General features: G+C 40.3%; 1 protein-coding gene across 1 annotated transcript in view; it reads left to right on the forward strand.

Annotated features, from left to right (window-relative positions):
• Positions 1–14,167, forward strand: part of SHROOM2 (shroom family member 2) — a 116,116-nt gene extending 101,949 nt beyond the window's left edge. The window contains exons 7-10 of the mRNA XM_066545345.1: positions 1,015–1,566; positions 2,438–2,618; positions 7,177–7,449; positions 11,340–14,167. Coding sequence (XP_066401442.1) covers positions 1,015–1,566; positions 2,438–2,618; positions 7,177–7,449; positions 11,340–11,606 — 1,273 coding nt within the window. The 3' untranslated portion in view covers positions 11,607–14,167. The remainder of the gene's footprint in view (positions 1–1,014; positions 1,567–2,437; positions 2,619–7,176; positions 7,450–11,339) is intronic.

A 14,167-nucleotide genomic window follows, 5' to 3' on the forward strand; every position in this document is an offset into this window, starting at 1 on the left:
CTAGTAGGCAATGTTCCTTTCCTTGCTGTAGAGGTTCCAAACCCACATTGTGACAATAATTTTAAACTTTCTGCAAACTCAGAACCACTAAACTAGACTTCAGTTTCTTATATGGTTTACATATGCTAGAGATGTTTCTGTTATGTTATTTAACATGTTATTGTCCAGTTTAAAAATCTAAGTTAGCATCTGCATTAAATACCTTTCCTTACTGAATGGCTAAGGTGGCCCTTTGTGCTGTGCAGTACAGAACTTCTGCTACAGGCTTCTCTTAAAAAGAATATCCAGAATTGTGTGTTATCCTTTTCAATGACTGGTTTCTCTTCTTTAAGTGGAAATCTAGAACATTATGGTAGGATCTATTTATTAAACTTCTATGTCATATGTGAAATTTTATAAGTGAAGATTTTTTTAAACCATGTAATTAAGTTTTGAATGATTTCCAGATTTCCCATGTACGATTCTTTTTATTCTTGTAGCTCAGCAAAAACCTAGCCTGTGGGATGCTCCCATCTGGTCTGTTGTCTCTTGCCTTGGAAGAGCTGAGAATTGATGTGAGGGCATCACAGACTCCCCAGGCAGCTCAGCTGCCTGTCAGGCCAAGGGGGGGAGGCCACTGTTGGGTCTGTGTGAGGCAGTGAGGGTGGGCTGAGGGCGTGTGTTCCGCTGTGCCTGTGGCAGCAAAGGGGTAAAAGGTGATTCAGTAGTGCTGCCTGAAATCTGGGGCCTGGCTGCTGAGATTGGACCCTCGTGTTCATGGAAACAAACAGAAGTTCTGTGTCATGCGTATTGTACAAGGCTGATGTTGGGATCCCTTACAAATGAGCTAATGATACCATTTAAAATTTGTGGGCAGAAAAGAAAGTGTAGATTTAGGGTTTGAGATACAGTGCTAGGAGTAGTCCATTATCTCACTCTCTTACCTGTCTTTTTGGGTTTTCCCTCTGATTTGCAGATAGGAATTGAGATTTATGGTTCTTCCATTTCTAAGGATGAATTTTATTTATTTTCCAGAATTGAAAGGGTTATAGACAACAATACTACAGTGAAAATGGTTCCCATCAAGATAGTTCATTCTGAGAGCAGTGCAGAGAAGGAGAGTCGGCAGAGCCTTGTCAGTACCATGGAGCCTCCTGCATTACCCAGTGGTTTGGAAAAGGACCAAATTAAAACACTCAGCACTTCTGAGCAATCCTATTCACGATTCTGTGCTTACACCAGGCAAGGTGTAGAGCCAGAGCCAGAAGCCAGAACCAAACCAGTTGACCCTGAACCAGCTGAAGAACCTGGGAGCAACTTGAAGGACAGCAGTGCTGCCACGCAAGCATCCAGCTATGTAAAGGCCAAAGAAAAGACCTTAGAAGACTGGAAATCAGAGGAACTCGCCAGAGAAATTGTGGGAAGAGATAAATCTCTAGCAGACATACTAGATCCTAATGTGAAAATAAAAACAACAATGGATCTGATGGTTGGTATATTCCCTAAAGATGAACATCTCCTAGAAGAAGCTCAGCAGCGCAGGAAGCTTCTGCCAAAAGTTCCCTCTCCAAAACTTTCAGAAGAGAAGTGAGTATTACCTTCTGTAAGCTGGTATGTCTTTGTAAGCTGCTATCCAGAGTGTGTCAGTATTCCATGGGGGCTGGAGGTGAGTCTTCCTTCTGTGGAGGTCTTTTCTGAGACTTCTGTGATAAAATAGTAGTCAAGCATATACTTCTAATGATACCGTTAATGACAGAAATAACAGTGTTGTACAATATGAAAGATTTCCAAGACATGGTTGAAAGCCAGTTTTTGACAACTTATGAATTAATTAACTTTTGTCATTTCATTGTGATTACATATTTTACCAAGATCATCCAGTCTAGTAACTGGATAGAAAAGGAACAATATTCTTGCCTTTTTTATGTGATGAAAATTTGTGATGACACCTTGAAGTGGGCATGAGGCATTTCCTAGAAGTGCATGAGATCAAAGAAAGAAAATAATTGAATTCCATCCACATTGATGTTTTGTTTTTTTGTTTTCTCGATCCAAATTATTGGATAAGTTGTATCCTTCTCAAGAAGTTTATGATCCCCTAATCAAAAATTGTACTGTCCCAATCCAAAAGGATACTGTCTATGACACTGAGATTTTTTTGCACTACTTTGTAAAATGTAACTTACCATTTTGTTTCCAGCTGCAATATCTTTGATGCATTTCAGTTTCTGTAATGACGTATGGTCTTCTGCATGGTTTCAGTTGTAACTTTTGCTGAGCATGTACTGAATTCATACAGATTTTATTCTCAGACTGTTGATTTATCTTATTTATATAGGTAATTGTTTTCTCTTGAACCCCCTGCTTGCTTGGGGAAATGATGGCTCTAAAACATTCTCCTTTTTTTTCATTGATTAGGGTGTCAAGGCAGCTAATGAAAGTTTTGACTTTTTCCCAGGAAAGAGGAGCAGAGTGCACCATCTGCCATCTCCCTGACAACCAATTCTACCTACTACAGCACATCTGCACCAAAGGCAGAGCTGCTGATTAAAATGAAGGACATGCAGGAGCAGCAGCAACAGCAGCAGAGTGAGGATGATTCTGAAGATGAGCTGGATCATGACTTGTCAGAGAAGAAGGTAAAAGACATTTCTAAAAGTGTAATGGGAGTCTCTGAGTTCTGTTCATTACATTAACTGTGAATTTGTTTGACTAAACAGCCTCCAATAAAAGGCCTTCTAGATGTGCAGGATCACTTGGAAAAAATCAGCCTCTTTTGGTTCTGGGGGGTTTTTGCTTGTTTGTGGGGATGAGTTAAGTGCACACCTGTGAATTTAGGTACTTCATATTAGGTGCTTCTTGCAACTTGTTGTGTGTTTTGGAAAGTCTCAAAGGGAGAAGTTTTGAGGAGGTTTTTCAAAATACCATTTTCCATTTGAGGTCCTTCTCTATTTCTCACTATGTAAAAAGAAACAGGAGTGCTTATGTATCCTGCTGAAGCTGGTGGTGGTTTTAGTTGTTCCAAATTTTTGAAATTTAGATCCAGAATTTGGGTTTGTCTTGAGAGAGAAGGAACATACACACACCTTCTTTTTTCTTTTCCTCCCCCTTTGTTTTCATTAACAGCAAAATATTCCTCCTGCTTCCCAAATTAATAATGATTCTGGGAGATAATTAATTAGGCTGGTGGATTCACTGGAAGTTACTTGTCACAAGGGAGGGAGGCCCTTATTCATCCCCATCCTTTGGTGTTTTATTTCTGAACAAAGGTTGCCATAATTCCCTAGATACTACACTGATGATCTGACATTTGTGTGGTAGGATGTGTGGTAGGATGAAGTGTTGTCCTGCAGTAATATCATTGCATTCATCTCATTAGTAACTTGGCAGAAAATATTTTAATAATTGTTCCCAGTATGGATAAGCTGGAGGAAATGTTCTGTTTGATCAAGTAAAGTGATGTAGTTTAACTCTGTTTACCTAAGCCAGTAATGCAGTGGTGTGCAAACCTTTCCTGTCCAAGTCAGCTCTCTGCTTAAAAATCAGCTCCTAGGGTGAACTTGATAATCCAGTCCCAAAGAAATTATTTTTAATTATTAGGACTGTATTTAGTTGCTAAGAATGAGAGATTTCCACCTATGGTTCAGAGCAGGCATGGCTGGCACTGCTTTTGAGGGGGCTGTTGTGTTTTCTATTACCTCTGTGTTGTTTCAGCCTCCCTCTGCACCATTCAATGTGCTCTGCACTGCCAGGGGCTTGGTGTGCCTGCAGAGAGCCCTTCCCTCACCCTCTAGACAGCTGCTGAATCCAACAGCTGTGCTACTTAGACAAATTAGAGATTTCATTTCATTTTAAATAATTTGGTTTTATCTGGTGCCACAAGTGATTGTCACATTCATGATTTTGCTAGAATTAGTTTCATTCTCATTAATTACAGAATAGGAGGGAGGTAAAATTAAGCCTTTCTTGTTTGCTCAACAAACTAAATACTAAAACTTTTATAAGCAAGAGTGCCATTTACTTTTGTTGGTTTCTTAACAGGAGAATCATGTTTATCCTTTCCATACTTCTCCATCCATCCCCCAGCTTCAGTATATACCACTAATCACATGACACAGGAAGGTTTTCATGAAGGGCTTTTAGCAGAGCCCTCCCATGTTCTCCTCCATGTGTACATGTTGTAGCACACATGCCTTGCTGCTTGCTTCTCTCCCTGCTCTTCCACATGGAGATGGAGCACTCAGTTCAGTGGGCTTTCATCATAGATCTTGTCAGAAAACATATAAAACTCTTTGTAAGTGGGTCAAGGCATCTTTATTAAATGGACAGAAGATGCAGCTTGGTCCAGCTTCTCATATTTGTCAGCAGTTTAACAAGGGATTGTTAGGGACCTGAACATTTCAATGGCACACTTTGACTTCACTAGTTTTACATGGGCCATATGCCCAGAACCTGTTTCTTGATTCCTGGAAAATGGTAATTCTATTATGAGATATCTTAATTGCAGTCCACTGTGAAATTATTCCTGTATTTGTCATTCTCTGCTCTGCAAACCAGAAATGTGTGGTGATATTTTTTACTTTTGAAATAAGTATTGGATTTTCATATAGGGTTGTTAATTTTTTTATTTTGATTTTTGAGCCAATCCCTGTATTCCCAGCTAGCAGGAGTGGAATGTGTGTGTCTTGTGTACTGAGTTTATTGTAGGTTTACCACAATTATAAAATATTGATCAGATTTTGAAAATGCTATAAGAGTGTTTTTTGTAGTAAGGAAAATCCATGTATAGCTGTGTAGAAGTTTCCCCTTTGCCCTTAGGAAAGTTTCAGCAACTGCTGAAGAGTGTAAAAATAATTAATGTATACCAATTTTTATCTGGTTTGAGGCTTGAATTCCGTAGGAATGGGGTGGTGAGCTGAAAGCAGAGTGTAATTTACATAAAAGCATGCCAAGCAGTGAGCCACCTGAGCAGTGCTGTGCTGAGCCACCTTCTGTGTTGCTAGTCAGATCAGCAAGAATGACTTTATTGTTTTCTTGTGTACTGGTACAGAATTCACAGCTATAAATTATTCATCTGCCAGCCTGAAGATGTAGACTGCAGCTCTTCTGGCTCAGTAGATATTGAACATAATACAGGTTTTCTGCTGTTCAGCAAAAGGATGTAGTGAGTTCACAGTTGCTGCATGCAGAGGCTGCTGCATCTGGGTATGAAGCAATCAGTAATCATAATCCAATTCTTAATAGACATGACAGTCTTAGTATTTATGGCCTTCTCACCTGAAAAATTGTTGCTTTAGAGGTTAGCTTTAGCTGCTTGGGATGTTACTAAACAGGATGTCACTGGGAAAATGGCTTCTTTCATTTTTAAAGAAAGAAACTGAGAGAGCTGATCTAGACTGGCAGACCAGATCATTAAATGCTGAGCAGCCATGGTTTTGTTGTTTTGGTTTTTGTTGGTTTTTTTTTTTTAATTAAAGAAAGTTGCAGCATAGCTGTAGAAGTGAAACATAAAACAACTTGAGATAATACCATAGAGCACCACAGTATCTTGCTGTGTTTAAATGGTGAAACAGCAGCGTAGTGCATGTCATCTGAGGGAAGTGAGAGTGTAGCACTGTGACCTACATAATCCAAATCAAACTGCATTTGCATTGAGAGAAGAGGGGAAAAAAAATAAAATCCTGCAGATTAATCAGTCAGTAAAGCTGGCATCTGTAGAACTGCTTACTACCTTAATCTTTTGGGCACCAAGGCTAACAGATAACCCAGATCCAGATTAACCTGGACTGAGTACATTAAATCAAAAAGGAAAAAGCCAGTATGGATAATCCATGGGTTGAATTTCTACTTTCAAAAAGGCTGCTGCTTTTTCACGGTGTAGTTGCTTTCTGTTAAGATGACAGACTTCATTTTGTGCTGGTTTTTGTTCCCAAAATAAATTGGCAATGACTGTTCAGTGGCCTCTGTGAGCAGCAGCTGCTATCAGTATGTTTCTCAGTAATCATGAAGGCTTGTAATCAGATTTGCATTTAGAAAGCAGAGTTCCTAAAGAATGTCATGAGCAATTTTAAAAAAAGAGCTAGGGATACTGTGAAATAATGACTATTTTAAAGGATGTAATTTTCATTCAGAATTTGCACTGAGGTGTATGTTTAGAGAACGCTTTGGAAATTTTTCTTACCTGAAATTAGCTGAATACCAAATAGGCACCTACATTTAAATAACAAGGCATTTTTAGAGTGTGAATTATCTCAGGGTCGACAGCTGGCTGAGCTAACTCACACCACTTGTGCAACAAAAGCTAATGGGCATGTGAGAAACAAGAACTCTTGCCCAAATGCAGGGAGGTAGCACAGAGGGACCACAGGTGATCAAAGGAGATCTGGATTCTTGGTCTGGTTTCTGCTGGTTCTGCACCTGATGTGCTTTTCTAAGGCAGTGCAAGTGTACCTCAGGCAGTGGGGACTATAGTACAGAACCCCCCCAAAGTTCAGGTGAGGCTGTGTATTCATCTGGCCCAGGACAGTGATGCTTCTCTGGTCCTTTGGCAGAGCCACTTTGCACAGCTTTGTGCAGAGCTGCTTTGTACACTGCAGCAGATTTTACTCCCTGTGCCCTAGGGATTGTGACTACCCTGCAGAAATGTTGTAAGGCACTGTTAATGCTAAGATTTTCTGAGAGTGGAAGGACTGCTATTGGAGGAATGCTAATGTTATGCAGAAAGGAAGAGAAAGCTTGACAGTGCCCTAGTTTTAACTGCATCATGTGGAAAATACAGGATTGTTTTTCTAGTGCTGTGTATCTTCCTAAATGTAGCTCTTCAGCAAGGCGTTATGGACCTGACCTGGTATTTAGAGACACAGACATGTGCTGTACTTTCTGCTGTTCATAGCAGCTTTAAAGCTGCTCAGAGAAAAAGCGGGAAGGCTTCTTGGTAGGGTGAAAAGCCTTCATCTTTTTCCACAAAGGTAATTTGCTTTAGCACAGGTCTTAAGCTGAGCATTGTGCAGCTATGTCCTGAACCTTTGAATGCAGAGATACAGACCTTTGACACAGGCAGGTATTTATTTGTAATGCACTCATTGTCAAAGCTTCATGGAAGTCTGAAATGTATTTAAGTGCCAGCTGACATGACTTTCAGAAGTAGGGAAAAAGGCTGAAGTGCTAATAAATTCTTATCTCCTTTATTTTCCACAGCAAGAACTTATTGACAGCATTAGTAGGAAGCTGCAGGTGCTGAGAGAGGCACGGGAGACACTTCTGGAAGACATCCAAGCAAACAATATCCTGGGAGAGGAGGTAGAGGCCATTGTGAAAGAAGTCTGCAAACCAAATGAGTTTGACAAATTCAAGATGTTTATTGGTGACCTTGACAAAGTGGTCAACCTCCTGCTGTCCCTGTCTGGTCGTCTGGCCCGGGTGGAAAACGCCCTCAATAACCTGGATGACAACACCTCTCCAGAAGAACGGGTGAGAAGGACCAACAATAATATTCCTACATTTAGGGAAGCTCATGGGACAGGGGAGTTTGCCTGGTTTTGTTTATCTAAGTTGCAGCACTCAGCATGAGGGATAATGTGTAGATAAATCTTATAAGACCTTTTTTTTTTTTAATTTCTTAAAACTTTCCTCTTTGCCTTCTTTTCTTGGAATACTGAAACTACGAGTGGCTTGCTGAGAAAAAGTGGGTTTGGGGTGCTACATACTAGAAAACAGACTTCTTGGCAGAAGTTTAAAGAAAATGAGAATCTACTGATAAGAGCATAAAAAGGAGGCGAACAAAAATATGGTAACAATTCAAGATTTGAAAAGGAGTGTTTGTGCTGTAATGCAGAAAGCTTGCAGACTTCTTTATACTCAGTGAGGATCTTGATACAAATCTGTAGGCTTGTTAAAAAGAAAATGCTTCTCATCTACTAAAAGCTTCCTTCCACAATGCCTAGTGAGGAGCAAGAGCAAGAAACAACAGAAGGACAAGCCTTTAAAAAAAAAGCGGGGGGGGGGGGGGAACAGGGAGAGGAATGGCTTGCAGCAATTTTTTAAACTTCAAATCCCATCAGAACTTACCTAGCAAGGAGAGAGATAGCAACACAGATATACACCAAAGGAGAGATGTAGATCGTGTGAAACTTGGGCTAAAATAAATAGAGAGTGTGGAGGGGGTGTGTGTGTTGAGTGAGTTTAGCTTCTACAGTTAAGTGAATGTGAAGCAGGATTTTTGGCTTGTAGCTGTGGACTGAAATGCCAACAGTCCACGTAAGTATTGTAACAGAATATTTTCCACAGGCTGTGGCTTCATGTTGCTTCTTCAGCCTGTTGCATTATTTCACACATAAGAACCAGTAAGTGCTGGGACTGATCTGAAGCTGTGCTTTTGCTGTTTGGCCCCAACATACTTGATTAATGGCTCTTCAGACTTCTCTCTGAATGAGGTGGAAAGGAAAGTATTTGACAGCTTATTAAAGGGCAGATCAAAGCTTCTGACACTTGGAGAAATTTAATCCCTCATTAGACTATTTTCTAAGTGTTGCAGTTTCATGACGGGGAAGGAGCTACCATGATTTGGGTACATAGGAAACACAGTCTGAGAGCTGTGATAAAAATAGTTTACTGGCTGGGTGTGGAAAAGGAAGATGGTGAGGACGTGGTGTAGTAAGGACAGTCAGAAATTATCTGTGTGTTCTGATGTGAAATTTATACTGACAGAACTCCAAATCCCTAACATATTTCAATCCCCATTCATCTTCACATGCATGACACCAATCTTGCCATAGTAACATCAGGAGAGATCCATCAGGACTGAGATGAGCCCTGGGGAGGAAGACTTGGGGATATTGGTGGATGAAAAGCTCAACAAGACCCAGCAATGTGCACTTGCAGCCAGAGAGCCAAACGTGTGCTGGGCTGTATCCAAAGCAGCATGGCCAGCAGGTCAGGGGAGGGGATTCTGCTCCTGTGCAACCCCACCTGCAGTGCTGCATCCAGCTCTAGGGCACAAAACACAACAAGGATATGGACCTGTTGGAACACGTCCACATTGATCAGAGGCCTGAGCACTGCACAAGCAGAGAGTTGGGGCTGCTCAGCCTGGAGAGGAGAATACCAAAGAGGTCTTAGAGCAGCCTGCCAGCACCTAAAGGGGGCTTACAGGAGGGAGTTTTTACAAGGGCATGTAGTGATAGGACAAGAGAGAATGGCCTTCAGGTGAAGGAGGACAGGTTTAGATAAGTTCTTTCCTGAGGGTGGTGAGGCACTGGAACAGGCTGCCCAGAGGGGTACCCACCCTCCTACCTGGAAATATTCAAGACCAGGTTGGATGGGGCTTTGAGCAACCTGGTCTGGTGAGAGCGGGGGTTGGAACTGTATGATCTTTAAGGTGCCTTGCAACCCAAACCATTCTATGATTCTATTAAATGTATCTTGAAGTCTTGAATTTAGACTGGTGCTTGTGGCTTTTTTGGTTGTCCTTTAGTATTTTAGTAGGTCAAATGATAATATGTGGTGAACCACTCATGTACCATACAAACAAAATAGAGGATTTTGCTTCCATTGTTGGGGAGCATATTCCCAGTGACCACAGATTTTTCTTTCCAAGATGATGATATCTAATAAACATTGCTCTGATAGCTTTCCACTTTCTAGGAGCCAGCAACAGATTACCAGACTTTCTCAATAAAAGCAGTCAAATAATAACTGCTGAGTTAATGCTTTGACTGTCAGATGCTTTGCCAGAGGTCTTGTTCTTGCCACAGGGAACAGTATCAGGTATTTCAAGTTCAGCTTCTAAAAGGGGCTTCATCTGAAGAGCTACCAGCCCCCTTCCTCTTACAAACAAGGCCAGTGTCTTCTCATTGCTTGCACTTTATGTCCACATCCTCTTGCATTCATCAGATTCTGGCTAGTTACTGCTGCTCAGTGTGCACACACCTGCAAGGCTGCCCTGGGAGCAGTTTAGCCACACTTCTGGGTTTGAGGCTGTCTGCTACTTGCCCCTGGTGAGTTCAGGAGAACTTTTAGTTCCATCTCTTTGCAGCAGATAATTCTGCTTGCAACTTTCTGTGGGATTTTTTCCCCTGGCATAAGCTCAAGGGAAGATTAAACTGTTTTTTCTAATAGTGTGGGATTTTTCTGACTTGTCTTCCATAGCTGTCTTGAATCCCGAGTTAATCTAGGCTGTGTATTTTAAGTACATTGAGAGCACAAATCTGAAAACATTTCACTTTTGAGCTTTGGTCTGTCTGTAGAAATAGCACAGGATGCATATGCAACTCTGACAGGTAGGTTTATTAAAGCTCACTAGTCTGTAGCCCCTTTGTCTCATACTTCCACGTTGAAAAGATTGTTTTATATTCTACAAAAACACTTCTCTATAAATCCTTCAGGCTTATTAAACAGCATGTGTGATTTAACAGTAGGTGCAAATTAAAAAGAAGGACACGTTTATTAGAACAGACTGAGATTTATTTGAAGAAAGCTTCTCAAAGAAAATTCATCTCTGAAGCAAAGCTAGAAGTTATGGATGGTACCTCTTAGGGACACTTTTTAATTAAGTTCAGACACCTGTACAGAATTCTTGATGTCAGAGTAAGCCATCCATACTCTGTCACTGGAAAAAAGCAATCACTTGTAGGCAGACATGTGAAATAGGTTGGATTGATGGTGCTCCTGTGTCTGTCCATGTGCTGCCAAAGGAGGGTAGCCAGGTGATTCAGGTGGGACTGCTGGCTGTGCAGACAGGTGATGCTGGGGGAGAGGCTGCTGTCTTCTGCTGTCCTCTTTCTTTTGCTTCCCTTTTGTCCTTCTGTGGTCTTGCCTCAGCTTTCACTCTTGCTCGTGTCTGAAGACCACAGGACTTCACATGTCATTGGGAAGGCTTGTGGATGCAGCAGAATTGCTAAATACACAGTGTCAGGTGCTGTATAAGGACACATGGCTCCATTAGCTGGTCTGTTTCTGGGCTCTGTAACCACGGCTGTGCTAGTGCTGTATGAAAGATGTAAGACAGCTGAGTCTTAATTTGAATAACTATTCTACAAAGACAACTATATTGTATACAGTATTATATATATATATTGTATATATATATTTATAACTATTAAATAGTAAAGGAGTCTTTGAAGTAATGCTTTTGAGGCCAACAGAAAGTAATGGTGTGTTTTTCATTGTTTTACTAAGTTTTTTATCAGTTTGTTAATGCATTTTATTAGTCTCAATTTTAAGGCGTGTTCTTTTTCCACCTTTCTAAATATTCAGGAAGGTCTCTGTAGCTAAAACAAACTTGAGAGAGAATTGAACAGTGAAGCTGTTGGCCCAGCCTAGTGAACCCAGTGAATTTTTGACTGTTTTTCTTTTCTCCTAAGCGGACACTGGTAGATAAGCAAAAGCTGCTGACCCAGCAACACGAGGATGCCAAGGAGCTGAAGGAAAACCTGGATCGTCGGGAGCGCATTGTCTTCGACATCTTGGCGAACTACTTGAGCGAGGAGAACTTAGCAGACTATGAGCACTTTGTGAAAATGAAGTCAGCCCTCATCATCGAGCAGCGAGAGCTTGAGGACAAGATCAAGCTGGGGGAAGAGCAGCTGAAGTGTCTGACTGACAGCCTCCAACCCGAGCGGCTCAAATAAGGGCAGAGTCCAACCAGCAATGGGAAAATGGGAAAGAAGGAAGGGATAGGGCAGTTTCCAAGTGTACAAATGAGTCTCTTGGCTTGCTTGAGTGTCTGGTAGAGAAACAAGTGCACAAGAGAAAAATAGCTCTCACAACAGCAATAATGCTCTCTTTCATTTTTTTTGAATGATGTATTTAATTTTTTTAGAACACATTTTTATTGCTGGACTCTACAGCTGTTCCTCATTGCTTAACTTCCAGAAAGCTCCACAAAAGGGGAGAGACTCTTAACCTTTCTGCTCAGTATGTTCAAAGTCTGTGGCAGTTGTGCATGCAAACAATGGTTTTTAGAATAGGTTGTATAGTTCCCTTATGTTCAGATGCTGCACAGTCTGCTGGAAAACTCTACAGCAATTCACAAATGCACACACATTTAGAAGCTCTAAATTTAGTGGGTTTTTATGTTTTTTAAAGACACGTTAAATAGGGAAAGCATGCATCTTATAGCTAATATATTCAGATTGCTGAAATACAGTGTCACTCTGATCCTGTGGCATCAGACACTTTTTTGTAATATTGTATATAGGATGGCACTTTCCCCATGCAGAAAACAACTTCCAAATCAGTCTAGTTAAATGCTTCTTAAGCAGCTTGCAAATCACCTAATGCCTATCTTGATGAAGATTTTTTTAAAATTATTTTGCAAGACATATTTGTACACTCTTAATGCAATGCAAATGATTTTCTTTACCAAGTTGTACTTGATTTAAGAAACAGGCTGGAAGTACTGTGCTGATTTTATTCAAAACATTTTTCATCTAAATTATTTACAAGGCTCATTTGCTTTTTTGTGCTTTTTTATGCATGTTTTTATTCTTCTTGTCCCAAACCCACTACACTTCATGGAAATAAATGTAGGTTAAGGACACTGCTTGTGTTTTTCTTCTGGTTGCTCAACATTGTGATGGTTTTATATAGACAATTAAGTTATACTGAAGTTGACCTACATAATGTTGTTTGTTCCTCTTTCTCAGACTACCAAATGCAATAGAAACAATTCTGCTGTGTAAATACTGTGCATTTCTTGGAGCAACTCTGTGTTGTAACTGTGAACATAAGTGGGGCTGTTTGCTTGTTTTCTCCATTGAGCAGTGATAAAGGAGAGGATGTTAGTTCACAGTATCAGATCACTAATCTGATCTCATCATACTGCCATTGACTTAGATAATTTCCAGTAGCTCTAAAAAGAGGTGCTAACTCATGTTTGCAGCACAGTAATGGGTTATGCTGACTTGCATAGATACCTGCAGTAAAATTCCATAGTGTCTTAAGTGTCAAGTTCTATGTTAACATAAAGTTTTGCAGGCAAAGAAAGTCTGGGATATGCCATTTCCATTGTCCTAAGGGAAAGATTAATCTCTCCTCAGACAAATAGGTTTCCCAACCAAAAGCCATTTTCAAGGCTGATGTGAATGCCAGTCTGTAGCTAAGCAGGTTGAAAATACAGTCAGTTGTTGAAAAGAGAGCAAAGAATTCTTCCCACTACTCCTGCAGTATGGCATCATTCCTAAGAGTTTTTCTGTCCTTCTTACCTTACAAAAGAATTCTTTCTTTTGTGGGGAGAGAACTGGAAAGGCACTGATCAGTGAATTCCTTGTGAGTTGGGGAACTGGGAAACAAAACTCCTCTGGAACCAGTTCCTTTACAGACAGGTGCAAACATTAAAAGGACTCTTGCCCCCACACATACCCTTATCGTGCACTATTTTGTATACCTGGACCAAATTTTAATAGAAATGATTTTGATGTGCATCAGTTGAGGTCAAATGGAGGTACCATTTTACAAGACCTACAGCTGACCTTAGTTTCTCCCTCCTAGTTCAGAAATGTAGTCTTCTGGCATCTCACAGTTATTTGCTGCTATGTTCCCAGGACAACTGGCCCCTTTGTCCTTAAACCTATCCCTTAACCATAACAAACACAAAACTAAACATAAATAAATTATGCTTGTCTTAGCTTGGAGAAAAGTGTGCATTGTTTTATCTGTGGCATTTTAAAAATTTTACATATTGTGGTTACTCTGAAATGTGTATGTGAAATGTGAAGAATAATATAATTACAATGTGTTTGTATACAGTACTTTGATTTAGATCTCTGATAAAAGGTAGCAATATTGTGAAAGCTGTATCTATTATCCTTTTCACAGAACAGTTGCGTAGACACTAATATCTCCTTTCCTTTTTCAAAACTTTTGAAAATCACTCACCCTGGAAACATGAAGATGGTGGCCTCCCAATGTTATATGTAAATCTGTAAATAGCTGTACTGTTGCTTTTTGAAAAAAATCTGGTGCTAATGTTTTGCCTTTGGCGTCCTGGGGATGGCTGTTTCTTCATCCTTTGTTGTTCTCAATTCTAGATCTCTTTGTATAGTGAAAGATTTCCACAGTGCTTCTCCAACTGTTTGGATCCTGCAGCCCTGAGTGAAAATGTACAGTTTTCCTGCCTGACACTTAACATGTACCTACTGACAAATGGTATTGCTTGACTTCGAGAAAATAAACTGTATATTTCAATGTA

This window comes from Molothrus aeneus, chromosome 2 (assembly GCF_037042795.1).
Source record: "Molothrus aeneus isolate 106 chromosome 2, BPBGC_Maene_1.0, whole genome shotgun sequence".
Lineage (NCBI taxonomy): Eukaryota > Metazoa > Chordata > Aves > Passeriformes > Icteridae > Molothrus > Molothrus aeneus.